General features: G+C 47.4%; 1 protein-coding gene across 1 annotated transcript in view; it reads left to right on the forward strand.

Annotated features, from left to right (window-relative positions):
* Window positions 1-12500, forward strand: part of LOC112075283 (platelet-derived growth factor subunit A) — a 39996-nt gene that overhangs the window by 6829 nt on the left and 20667 nt on the right. The window contains exons 3-4 of the mRNA XM_024142305.2: window positions 8387-8512; window positions 10633-10820. Of these exons, the coding sequence (XP_023998073.2) occupies window positions 8387-8512; window positions 10633-10820 (314 nt within the window). The remainder of the gene's footprint in view (window positions 1-8386; window positions 8513-10632; window positions 10821-12500) is intronic.

The following is a 12500-nucleotide window of genomic DNA, read 5'->3' on the forward strand; positions in this document are numbered from 1 at the left end:
TGACCAGGGCCTGTATTCATAAGATGTCTCAGAGTAGGAAAGGCAACACTGATCCTAGATCAGCACTCCTACTCTGAGATACTTTATGAAAACGGGTCCAGAAGTGTTGTGTCAGCAGGTAGCATGCTGACAGTGAACGGGGGAGTCAAACATAGAATGAGGGAAGGAGGGAGAGGGAGAGAGAGAGAGAGAGAGAGAGAGTCTCCTAGCTAATAGAGGGAGTAATTTAGGAGTCATCAGAGGCAGTGTGATTCATGGCTGGAGACTGAGGAGGCTGCTGCAGGCAGCAGGCGTGTCATTACCTACAAGCCTTTACCTCWACCTTACCTGGAGTAGACAGGGGAGAGGAGGAGGGGGGCTCCCTACAGAGGTAGCATTATATCTTGCTCTGTCTTCTTTACTGTCTTTCTCTTCCTCTCACTCTCCTTTCTTTTTTCTTTCTCTCTCTTGCTCATTCAGTCTGCTTCTGTGTCTTCATGCTTGTCTCTCTCTCTGTCTATCCATATCTCTTTCTCTCTTCTCCCCATCTCTGTCTCTCTTCATCCCCCGTCTCTGTCTCCTATCTTTTCTCTCTTCCCCGTCTCTGTTCCATATCTCTTTCTCTCTTCTCCCCGTCTCTGTCTATCCCATATCTCTTTCTCTCTTCTCCCGGCTCTCTTCCATATCTCTTTCTCTCTTACACTGCGGGTCACAACCAGAGGTCAACCACTAGACAAAGCCTCAGAAAGACCACTACCAAAGCGTCCTTGTTGGCCTCGTGTCCGTAGCACAATCCCTGACATAGTCTCCTCTCTTCTTCCTCCTCTACGCAAGTCCTATCTGGATAAATCAATATCCTCCTTGTCGTATTCCTCTATCCTTCCCTACCGTCCTCGATCCGCATGTACATCCCGAGTTCTCTCTTCGTACCGCGCGTCGTCTGAAATCATCCAGACCTCACTCTGCTTCTCCGTTTTCTCCCGCAGTCATGGCTGTCGATCCAGTATCTCTATCTCTCTGCTTGCTCACCCTTCATCTGTCTAGCCTAATCTACGACTTATACTCTCTCTAATCCCCCGTACTGCTGACCATACACATATCTCCTTTCATATCTCAAGTCTCGCCCAACGATCTCTAGTCTCGCAAACATCGCGCCTAGCTTAACTACCTTCTATCCCGTCTCTGTTCTCATCATCCATCAACTATCTTCACTTCTCCACCCAGCAGATCTACTGGTCCCAAATATCTACCTCCTTCATCTACAATATGACTCCCTCCCTGCTCCCTGTCTCCATCATGCATGATATCATTTCTTCATTTTCACCGTCTCTGTTCTCCAATAATCTTCTTTCTTCGTCTTCTCCCCCGTTCTCTGTCTCCTATATCGTCTTCTCTCTCCTCCCATCCCGTCTCTCTTATCCATATCTCTTTCCTCTCTTCTCCCCCGTCTTCGTCTTCCATATCTCCCTTTCCTTCTCTATCTCCCCGTCTCTGTACTCTTATCTCTCTTCTCCCCTCTGTCTTCTCCCCGTCTCTTGTCATCCATACACTGTCTCATCTTCTCCCCTGTCTCTGTCTCCATCATCCTTTCTATTCTCTTCTCTCCCGTCTCTGTCTCCATATCTCTTTCTCTCTTCTCCCGTCTCTGTCTCCATATCTTCTTTCTCTCTTCCCCCCGTCTCTGTCTCCATATCTCTTTCTCTCTTCTCCCCGTCTCTGTCCCATATCTCTTTCTCTCTTCCTCTCTCCCTATCGTCTCTCATTCTCTCCTATCTCCATTCCTCTTCTCCCCGTCTCTTCTCCATATCTCTTTCTCTCTTCTCCCTGTCTTCTCTCATATTCTCCTCTCTTCTCTCCTCTCTTGTCTTCCATATCTCTTCTCTTCTCCCCGTCTCTGCTCTCATATCTCTTTCTCTCTTCTCCCCCCTCTCTGTCTCCATATCTTTTCTCTTCTCCCCCCTCTCTGTCTCCATACTCTCTTCTCTCTTCTCCCCGTCTCTGTTCTCCCTATTCTCTGTCTCTCTCTTCTCCCGTCTCTGTCTCCATATCTCTTTCTCTCTTTCTCCCCCGTCCTCGTCTCCATATCTCTTTCTCTCTTCTCCCCGTCTCTGTCTCCCTATCTCTTTCTCTCTTCTCCCCCGCTCTCGTCTCATATCTCTTTTTCTCTACTTCTTCCCCGTCTCTGTCTCCATATCTCTTTCTCTCTTCTCCCTCTCTGTCTCATATCTCTTTTTCTCTCTTCTCCCCGTCTCTATGTCTCATTCTCTTTCCTCTCTTCTCCCGCTCTCTGTCTCCATACTCTCTTCTCTTTCTGTCTCTGTCTCCATATCTCTTTCTCTCTTCTCCCGTCTCTGTCTCCATATCCTTTCTCTTCTCTTCCCCGTCTCTGTCTCCATATACTCTTTCTCTCTTCTCCCCGTCTCTGTCTCCATATCTCTTTTCTCTATTCTCCCCGTCTCTGTCTCCATATCTCTTTCTTCTTCTCCCCGTCTCGCTCCAATCTCTTTCTCTCTTCTCCCGTCTCTGTCTCCATATCTCTTTCTCTCTTCTCCCCGTCTCTGTCTCCATATCTCTTTCTCTCTTCTCCCGTCTCTGTTCCATATCTCTTTCTCTCTTCTCCGTCTCGTCTCCATATCTCTTCTCTCTTCTCCCCCGTCTCTTGTCTATCCATATCTCTTTCTCTCTTCTCCCCGTCTCTGTCTCCATATCTCTTTCTCTCTTCTCCCCGTCTCTGTTCCATATCTCTTCTCTCTTCTCCCGTCTCTGTCTCCATATCTCTTTCTCTCTTCTCCCCCGTCTCTGTCTCCATATCTCTCTCTCTTCTCCCCGTCTCTGTCTTCCATACTCTTTCTCTCTTCTCCCCGTCTCTGTCTCCATATCTCTTTCTCTCTTCTCCCCGTCTCTGTCTCCATATCTTTTCTCTCTTCTCCCCGTCTCTGTCTCCATATCTCTTTCTCTCTCTCCCCGTCTCTGTCTCCATATCTCTTCTCTCTTCTCCCCCGTCTCTGTCTCCATATCTCTTCTCTCTCTCCCCGTCTCTGTCTTCCATATCTCTTTCTCTCTTCTCCTCCCTCTGTTCTCCATATTCTCTTTCTCTCTTCTCCTCCTCTCTGTCTCCATATCTCTTCTCCTTCTCCCCGTCTCTGTCTATCCCAATATCTCTTTCTCTCTTCTTCTCCCGTCTCTGTCTCCATATCTCTTTCTCTCTTCTCCCCGTCTCTGTCTCCATCTCTTTTCTCTCTTCTTCTCCCCGTCTCTGTTCTCATATCTCTTTCTCTCTTCTCCTCCTCTCTGTCTCCATATCTCTTTCTCTCTTCTCCCCGTCTCTGTCTCCAATATCTCTTTCTCTCTTCTCCCCGTCTCTGTCTCCATATCTCTTTCTCTCTTTCTCCCCGTCTCTGTCTCCATATCTCTTTCTCTCTTCTCCCCTCATCGTCTCTCGTTGCATCTTTCTCCCCTCTTTCTTCCATTACAAAAGCTTTCTCTTCTCGTCTCCACTCTACTTCCTTCCATTTCTCTCTCTCTCCACCCTGTCTCTATGTCTCTGCTCCTATCTGATGTCTCTTCTCCTCTCTTCTCTTACTTCCCCCGTCTCTGTCTCCATATCTCTTTCTCTCTCTTCCCCGTCTCTGTCTTCGATATCTCGCGTTATCTCTCTTCTCCCCTCTCTGTCTCCATATCTCTTTCTCTCTTCTCCCCGTCCCTGTCTCCCATATACTCTTTTCTTTCTCTCTTCCCCGTCTCTTGTCTTCCATAGTCTTCTATTTTCTCCTCCTCCCCACTTCTTCTGTGTCGTATTCCTGTCTCCTCTCACGCTAAGCTAAGTGCCCCAATCTCTTCTTCTCTCCTGCTCCAGCTCCATATCCCTGCTCATCCTCTGCCTGAATCACAGTATCCACCGCTAATCACTAACATCCCATCTCTCGCTCTCCCAGCCTGCTTTCTTCATGTAGAAAGGGAAAACAACAGAAAGGTCTTTGTGATGCTGAAAAAGCAGTAGTCAGTCCATTAAAGGACTCCTTTATATGGCGTCTCCTTTTCTCTCTCCAGCCACTCTGACATGGCCTGTCTCCTCCCGGTGTCCATTGCCGTGACGCCCTCCCCTCCCTCCTCCCTCCCTCCCTCCCCCTCCTCCCTCCCTCCCCTCCTCCTCCCTCCCTCCCTCCCTCCCCTCCTCTCCTCCCTGCCTGCCTGCCTGCCTGCCCTCCCGTCTCCTTCGCTTCCTGCCTGCCTGCCTCCCCCTCTCCTTCACTCCCTTCCCACCTAGAGAGAGAAAGGGGAAGAATAGATAGAGAGAAATTAAGGGGGGGTAGAGAGGTAGGGGGTAGAGAGATAAAAAAGGAAGAGAGAGAGGGATTGAGAGAGACGGGGAAAGGTAGAGAGAGCGATAAAGAGAGGGAGAGCAAGAGAAAGAGGGATGGAGGAAGAGAGAAGGGTAAACGGAGAAAGGTTAAGGGGCGAGTGAGAGAGAGACAGAAAGAGAGGCAGGCTGGGAGTTCTGTCAGTGACCCAAAGCATTAAAAGGTTGTTAGGTGGAGATATCAGGCAGCTGTCACAACCTGTTTCACTGACAGGAGGGCAGACAGGACAGAGTGTGTGTGTGTTAGTGTGCATGTCTGAATGCGTGCTTGCACGTCCTGCGTGTCCATGCGTGCATGTTTGTGTGTCTGACTGAGTGCATATGTGTGTGTGTGTGCATGTGTGCGTGCATGTGTGTGTGTGCGTGCATGTGTGTTTTAGCGTGCATGTTTGTGTGTCTGACTGAGTGCATATGTGTGTGTGTGTGTGTGTGTGCGTGCATGTGTGTTTTAGCGTGTGTGTTTGAGTGCCTTAGTGTACATGAGCCTACTTGACACAGTGATACCTATAGGTTTTGTGTTGGGCTAAACGGCAGGGAGACAGGGCTCCCAAGCAGAGCAGGTAAACACTAATCACTTCCTCTAGGGAGGGAAATCTTTTCTGGGTCCTAGCTGTCTGACTGGGACGGTAGGTACCTAGCTGTTATAAGCAAAATATAGCTGGTTCAAATCCCAGAGCCGACTAGGTGAAACAAATCTGTCGATGTCCTCTTGAGCAAGACATTTAACCCTAATTGCTCCTGTGGTTGCTCTGGATAAGAGTGTCTGCTAAATGACTGAMTAGCTGACAGGGAGACGCTATGGCCTCCTCTCTCTTCCCACTGCCTGGGCAATGTTTACGCTCGACAAGGCCTCGAAATGCAGCATACAGAGGTAAATAAATACGCAAACAGAGGTTTATATAGACCTTGTAGAGGAGAAGAAAAGCCTTTCAGATGTCTCGTCTACAGCACAAAGGAGCTGGATAAGTGAAGTCCTTTACCTGAAGGCTTTGTCTAGTGGTTGACTCTGRGCTTTACGTTGTTAKGAGCATAGTGAGTTGAGTTCTGATRTGTGTGTTTAGGTTTCCTTTTTGTGTGTGTGTGTTTGGGTGTGTGATGTGTATGTGTGTTCAGTATATGTGAACAGGTATGGGGTTGTGTCCCTTGAACAGGTGGGCTACCAGAGAGAGGACCCACCTGATCTGTAAACAGTGTCTCAGAAAGTTTCTGTACAGTCCAGCCTCTGTTCCCTGGGAAAAGGCTGCATCCACTGAACAGCCCTTTATCATTTTACTGCTGTGTGTGTGCGTGTGTGTGTGTGTGCGTGCACGCCAGCCATGAGTGTGTGTGTGTTTGCGTTCTGTACCATGAGTGTGTGTTACTTTGGCACCAGATCCTGTAATAAAGTGCATACCTCTGGGTGGGGACAAAACAAGCTGGGATTATCAGATGACCATGACTGTAATAAGGTGAGCTAGCTACAGTAAACTGTTAGCGTTCATTAGCAAAGCCCCTGCACTGTACTGTGGCACCATGACTGTAATAAGGTGAGCTAGCTACAGTAAACTGTTAGCATTCAGTTAGCTAACAGCCCTGCACTGTACTGTGGCACCATGACTGTAATAATGAGCTAGCTACAGTAAACTGTTAGCGTTCAGTTAGCTAACAGCCCTGCACTGTACTGTGGCACCATGACTGTAATAAGGTGAGCTAGCCACAGTAAACTGTTAGCATTCAGTTAGCTAACAGCCCTGCACTGTACTGTGGCACCATGACTGTAATAAGGTGAGCTAGCTACAGTAAACTGTTAGCATTCAGTTAGCTAACAGCCCTGCACTGTACTGTGGCACCATGACTGTAATAAGGTGAGCTAGCCACAGTAAACTTTAGTATTCAGTTAGCTAACAGCCCAGCACTTTACTGTGGCACCATGACTGTAATAAGGTGAGCTAACACAGTAAACGTTTAGATTCAGTTAGCTAACAGCCCTGCACTGTACTGTGGCACCATGACTGTAATAAGGTGAGCTAGCTACAGTAAACTGTTAGCATTCAGTTAGCTAACAGCCCTGCACTGTACTGTGGCACCATGACTGTAATAAGGTGAGCTAGCCACAGTAAACTGTTAGATTCAGTTAGCTAACAGCCCTGCACTGTACTGTGGCACCATGACTGTAATAAGTGTGAGCTAGCCACAGTAAACTGTTAGCATTCAGTTAGCTAACAGCGCTGCACTGTACTGTGGCACCATGACTGTAATAAAGGTGAGCTAGCTACAGTAAACTGTTAGCGTTCAGTTAGCTAAACAGCCCTGCACTGTACTGTGGCACCATGACTGTAATAAGGTAGCTAGCCACAGTAAACTGTTAGCATTCAGTTAGCTAACAGTGCTGCACTGTACGTGGCACCATGACTAAACATAATTGCACTCAACGTAATTGTACACTTTCTCCAAAAGTCAACATTTAAGCAAACATTTCCTATAAATAGTGATGTAAAACCACAATTAGACTACTAGACTACCTGGCTGATGGAGGTTGATGACCACCTGTGAAACGACCACCTTGGTTTACATTACAAGATGGCACCTGTGTGACTCAACTGTAGCCGCTGCATTCCTTCTTGAAAGTCTCCCCCTCCTCCCACTGTGTTTAGTAATGGGTGAATAAGACTGAGCATGTAATACACACTAAGAAAAGACGGTTCCCCAAGGTTTTTGGGAAGGTGAATGTTCTATGTGGAACCATAAGGACTCAATGAGCCCTTCTATGGTTCTTTGCATTTCAGAAAAGGGTTTCTCTGTTAGTATAATTAAAATGTAGGGTGGGGTGGCTCATTAGAATATTTCGGGGCATGTTTGCTCACAGCCATTTTTACAACCGTGAGTGAGAGTGTCATGCCAGTTGATGTAATCTGTGGTGTTATGACATTGCGTTGTAAATATGACTATGGCCAGTGACGGTGCCTGTGAAAGACTCACATATGCCTTATGTCAATTGAAAACTGTTGTCTACCTCAGTTCTCAATTTTCCCTCAGTGAGTCCAGCAGGCTCAGCGCTACACACTCTCGATTCAACTTGTCAATTACCACAATAATAACACCTATGGAATTCATACAATATAATATGGCTAACCAAAATAACAACATTTACGGTTCTTCAAACGGTACTACATAGAACATTTAAGATTGATGAAGGTTCTTTATAGAACCATTCTCCATAAAGGTTCTATAAAGAAGCTTAAAAAGGGCTCTGTATAGCTCCAAAAAGGGTTGTAACCATAGCGGAACCCTTTTTTGGTGCTATATAGAACCTTTATTAATGGWTCTGTATAGAACCTTAGGAAAAAAGAACCTGCATCAATCTTAAATGTTCTTTGTAGTACCGTTTGAAGAACCATTCAGGTTTTTCAGCCAAAGAACAAGCCAAAGAACCCTATTTGGCACTATTTAGAAGCATTTAGTTTTCGTCTGTACATTAAGGTCTATGGCATGGTTTAAAACATACTATCTAGATCCTGTTTGCTGTAACCRCTACTGGAGGAGGCTTGTGGTCGGCTGTTTCGCATCCGAACAATGATGATGATGGTGATTACTGTCGAGGTATGACATCATCAACCGTCTGCCAAGCCAATAAAGGCGGTTCATTTAAGTCATTAAGCCGGTGACTAGGAATGTTTGTTGTGGAGAAGCAGGCTCCATAAAACATCAATGGAGGAAATGACGCAGTCTTTAGCTGAGGACCACACTAGCCACTTGTACCACAATGTAATTCACCTCCAATTAAGTGGGCTTGTAAAGTGTCATTAATGTAGGCTTGAGTGGTGAAACTGGGGTGAACTTGCTTGGTTGAGTAAGCTTCCTTTCTCTGTGTGTATGTGTGTGTGGGTGTGTGTGTGCGTGTGTGTATGAGTGAGTCTCTGCGACTGTGTCTGTGTGTCTGTGTGTTTGTGTGTGTTGTTGTTGTGTGTTGTGTGTGTGTGTGTGTGTGTGTGTGTGTGTGTGTGTGTGTGTGTGTGTGTGTGTGTGTCGAGACATTGCATTAACACGGCTGCCTTCTGTTTTGACGAGGTGCGGAAAATGAGGTCATGGAGGAGACCAAGCCGATGCAGAAGCATCATAAGAACTACTCCCAACAACACGGCTACTCAGACCTGAAGAGCTCACAGATACACAGCCGCCGCAAGAGGAGCGTTGGTGGGTCTGCAACGACACACATCATCACATCACAACACAACACAGGATTCACACATACAGGCTACGTCTGCAACGCCACACATCATCACAACACAACACAGGATTCACACATACAGGCTACGTCTGCAACGCCACACATCATCACATTACAACACAACACAGGATTCACACATACAGGCTACGTTTGAACCAAGGCATGACAATGAATGGACATGATGTTAGGTTGTGTTTACTGAGGGACTTATAATGAAGACAAGACGTCTATCTACCAAACATTTAGCCTAGGATTCATGGGAGATTATCGCTGGTGAGGGAAGGGAGGGGTTACCGGTCTAGGGGAGCCTATGATTGACTGTGGCGTGTAGATCTAAGACACACATGTCGGGAGGAGGAAAAAGGATCCTTAAAGCAGGAAATTCCAGGCATTCAGTGTTCATGTCTCAACTCGCCGGGCCTTGACTTATATTACCTGGGAGAGTGCCACGCGGGTAGAGGTATCCTCTCACAGAGGCCGAGAGAGGAGCCTAGTGTGTAGCTTGTAGGGATGTGTGACGGACGGGGTTCGAACCCAGGTCTTCCATACSACTGCATTAGCCCACTAAGCCAAACTCTTCAGGTACTCGTCACACAAGAGGTCTCCAGGCCTTACTTACAGCCTGTAACTATGGGTTCTTCCTGGTTAGATCATGTACCATACCAAGAGGATGAGTAGTACTGCAGATGTTGTTGGCATCCAAACAAGCACTCACTCACTGTACTGTGTGCACGCGCACCAGCCGCGTTGTATAATGGTGGCATATTGTACTCAGTACTCTATTCTTTCTGGAGCATACCGCAGGCTTCTCAGGGCATCACGTCTCAAATGAAGGGCTGGTCATGCCTTGCCTGCTGTTTGAATATACGTGCCAGTCACAGGAGGTTGGTGGCACCTTACTTGGGGAGGACGGGCTCTTGGTAATGGCTGGAGTGGACTAGGTGGAATGTTATCAAACACATGGTTTCCATGGTGCCATTCCATCTGCTCCGTTCCAGCCATTATTATGAGCCGTCCTCCCCTCAACAGCCTCCACTGGTGCCAGCACCCTTAGAAACAGACACACGTATTATTCATGTCCTTTAAGCCCTACATGCAGACATAAGGCTGTTTGGCCTAATCTAGCTGCATTAGAGCAGAACAAAGAGTCTTTCTCTAGAGTCTCCACTCACTCAGTTACTACCCAAACTCCTCAGGTCATAAAACGTCTCTTTATTTGTCATCTTTTCCTTTGTGAATCGTCCTGGATCAGCCTTTAGTGCTGGTTAGGGTTTGACTGTGATTAGGAGCTGATCCTGAATCAGTGATCAGTGATGTAGATGACATACTTAAGGGTGCTCAGAGATCTCGGTGGGTAAAAGGGTAAGAATAGCATACGTTCTGAGAGTAGTGTATCGTCCAATGGTCAGAAAACCAATGTAGTGCTTCTAGCCAGTTGAATGATACAGCATCTAACAACCATTATAAACTGGGTAGAACGAGCGCTGAATGCTGATTGTCCGAAAGCCGTGGTATATTTGGTATTTTTGGTATTTTATTAGGATCCCCATTAGCTGCTACAAAAGCAGCAGCTACTCTTCCTGGGGTCCACACAAAACATGAGACTGTATACCACGGGTATGACAAAACATTTATTTTACTGTTCTAAATATGTTTGTAACCAGTTTATAATAGCAATAAGGCACCTCGGGGGTTTGTGGTATATTGCCAATATATAAGCTAAGGGCTGTATCCAAAGAACAGTCCTTAGCCGTGGTATATTGGCCATATACCGCATCCCCTCGTGCCTTATTGCTTAACTGTACTACATAGTTTCATTAAAAAGCATCTGAGTGTATATCTAAGTATCTCCATCTTCCCCCCTTTCTCTCTCTCTCTCTCTCTCTCTCTCTCTCTCTCTCTCTCTCTCTCTCTCTCTCTCTCTCTCTCTCTCTCTTTCTCTCTCTCCTGTCTCTTATACACATCTAGATGTGTATAAGAGACAGCCCTCACTCTCGTTTCTCTTCCCCTCTCTCTCTCTCTCTCTCTCTCTCTCTCTCTCTCTCTCTCTCTCTCTCTCTCTCTCTCTCTCTCTCTCTCTCTCCAGAGGAGGCGGTGCCTGCGGTGTGTAAGACGCGGACGGTGATCTATGAGATCCCGCGCAGCCAGGTGGACCCCACGGCTGCCAACTTTCTGATATGGCCGCCGTGCGTGGAGGTGAAGAGGTGCACGGGATGCTGCAACACCAGCAACATGCGCTGCCACCCCTCACGCAGACACCACCGTACCGTTAAGGTGAGAGACGAACACAGTTATCACACACACAACCACCCCTCACGCAGACACCACCGTACCGTTAAGGTGAGAGAGGAAGTTTTCACACACGCACACACACAATCACCCCAAGCACGCACGCACGCATGCACGCACGCACGCACGCTCACACACACACACACACACACACACACACACACACACACACTTTCCTCCCATTCACTTGGGTAAGTGTACAGTAAATCATGCAGGTTGATTAAGTACAAAAGAAGGGCTTAGGACATGTTGTCTCCCTCCCTCCCTCTGTCTATGTCTCCATCCCCCTTCACCAGGCATTTGGCCTTCTCCCAAAATGTATTGTATACACTCCCTTTTAGCCCCCTCGATGCCCTCCCTCGATCCCTCCATCTCTTGGTTGGTGAGGGTCCAGGGTGTCTGTGCCAGGCAGGGAGGGACTTGGGTGGGTGGGAGGGAGTAAGGGTAGAGGGATACAGCTAGGGCAGCAGCTGGAGGGTAGATCAAGGAGCACCAGCAGAGAGAGAAAGAGGGAGGGAGAGAGAAGGAGTGTTGGGTGGGGGGAGTGTTCTAGCAGTATTTTACGGTAACTAACACCCCTCGTCATGTTAGTCTGAAACCCCCTGCCTCTGTTTCTCCTCAGAGGAGACACCGCTGACTTCAGTTGGGATGTGTTCCTGGTCTATTTACACTTCAGCMTGTTACTGCTTCTGGTCCCTGTGTGTTTATCTTTCATGGAAGCAAGCAAAGTACTGTGCGGTGTAGGATGGCTGGGAACGAATAGGGGGAGCATAGGAGCACATTCTGTTCTTAAATATCTCTTGAATGTGTGTGTTTGCTGATCTTGTGTGTGTGTCATGTCAGTATGTGTGTGTGTATCATGTCAGTATGTGTGTGTGTGTCATGTCAGTATGTGTGTGTGCTGTCATAGTCAGTATGTGTGTGTGTATCATGTCAGTATGGTGTGTGTATGCGTATGTGTTGGATGTCAGTCAGTAATGGTTGTGTGTTCAATGTCAGTATGTGTGTGTGTGTCATGTCAGATGTGTGTGTGTGTCATGTCAGATTTGTATGGTGTCTGTGTGTTGTCATGTCAGTATTGTGTGTGTGTCAGTGGGTGTTGTCATGTCAGTATTGTGTGTGATCTATGTGTGTGTTGTCATGTCAGTATGTGTGTGTGTGTCATTTCAGTATGTGTGTGTGGGTCATTGTCAGTATTGTGTTGTGTCTCGATGTCAGTATGTGGGTGTGTGTCATGTCAGTATGTGTGTGTGTGTGAGACAGTATCGTTGTACTCTATCCATCGTGCTGATCTTGTCTGGTCACAGGCCGGTGAGACATGGTTATCAGCTGTCATGCAAACCTCCACTGCTGCACCATGCCAGGGCTTCAGCTTTGGAGATAGCGCCGCGATATCCGCTAGCCAGAGTAATAACAAAAACACCATCACCAGTTTCCTGGCACAGCAGCACTGGCCAGTCAGCTTTGGCAGCCAGCATAGGCAGCCATTTTGTGTCAGGACATTGGCTATCTGGGGTGCAGTTGCAGAAGTGGTCTAGCGTTCTCCATAGAGGACTGAGTGACTGGGAGGAACAAGTGGTCCACTGTGGCTCTCAGTGGGTATGGCAGTGCTTAGTCATGATGTCTGAGTGGCCTCCACTGTAGTCTCGCCCTCACCTGGCCTGT

The sequence above is a fragment of the Salvelinus sp. IW2-2015 genome, unplaced genomic scaffold, assembly GCF_002910315.2.
Source record: "Salvelinus sp. IW2-2015 unplaced genomic scaffold, ASM291031v2 Un_scaffold3061, whole genome shotgun sequence".
NCBI classification, from domain to species: domain Eukaryota; kingdom Metazoa; phylum Chordata; class Actinopteri; order Salmoniformes; family Salmonidae; genus Salvelinus; species Salvelinus sp. IW2-2015.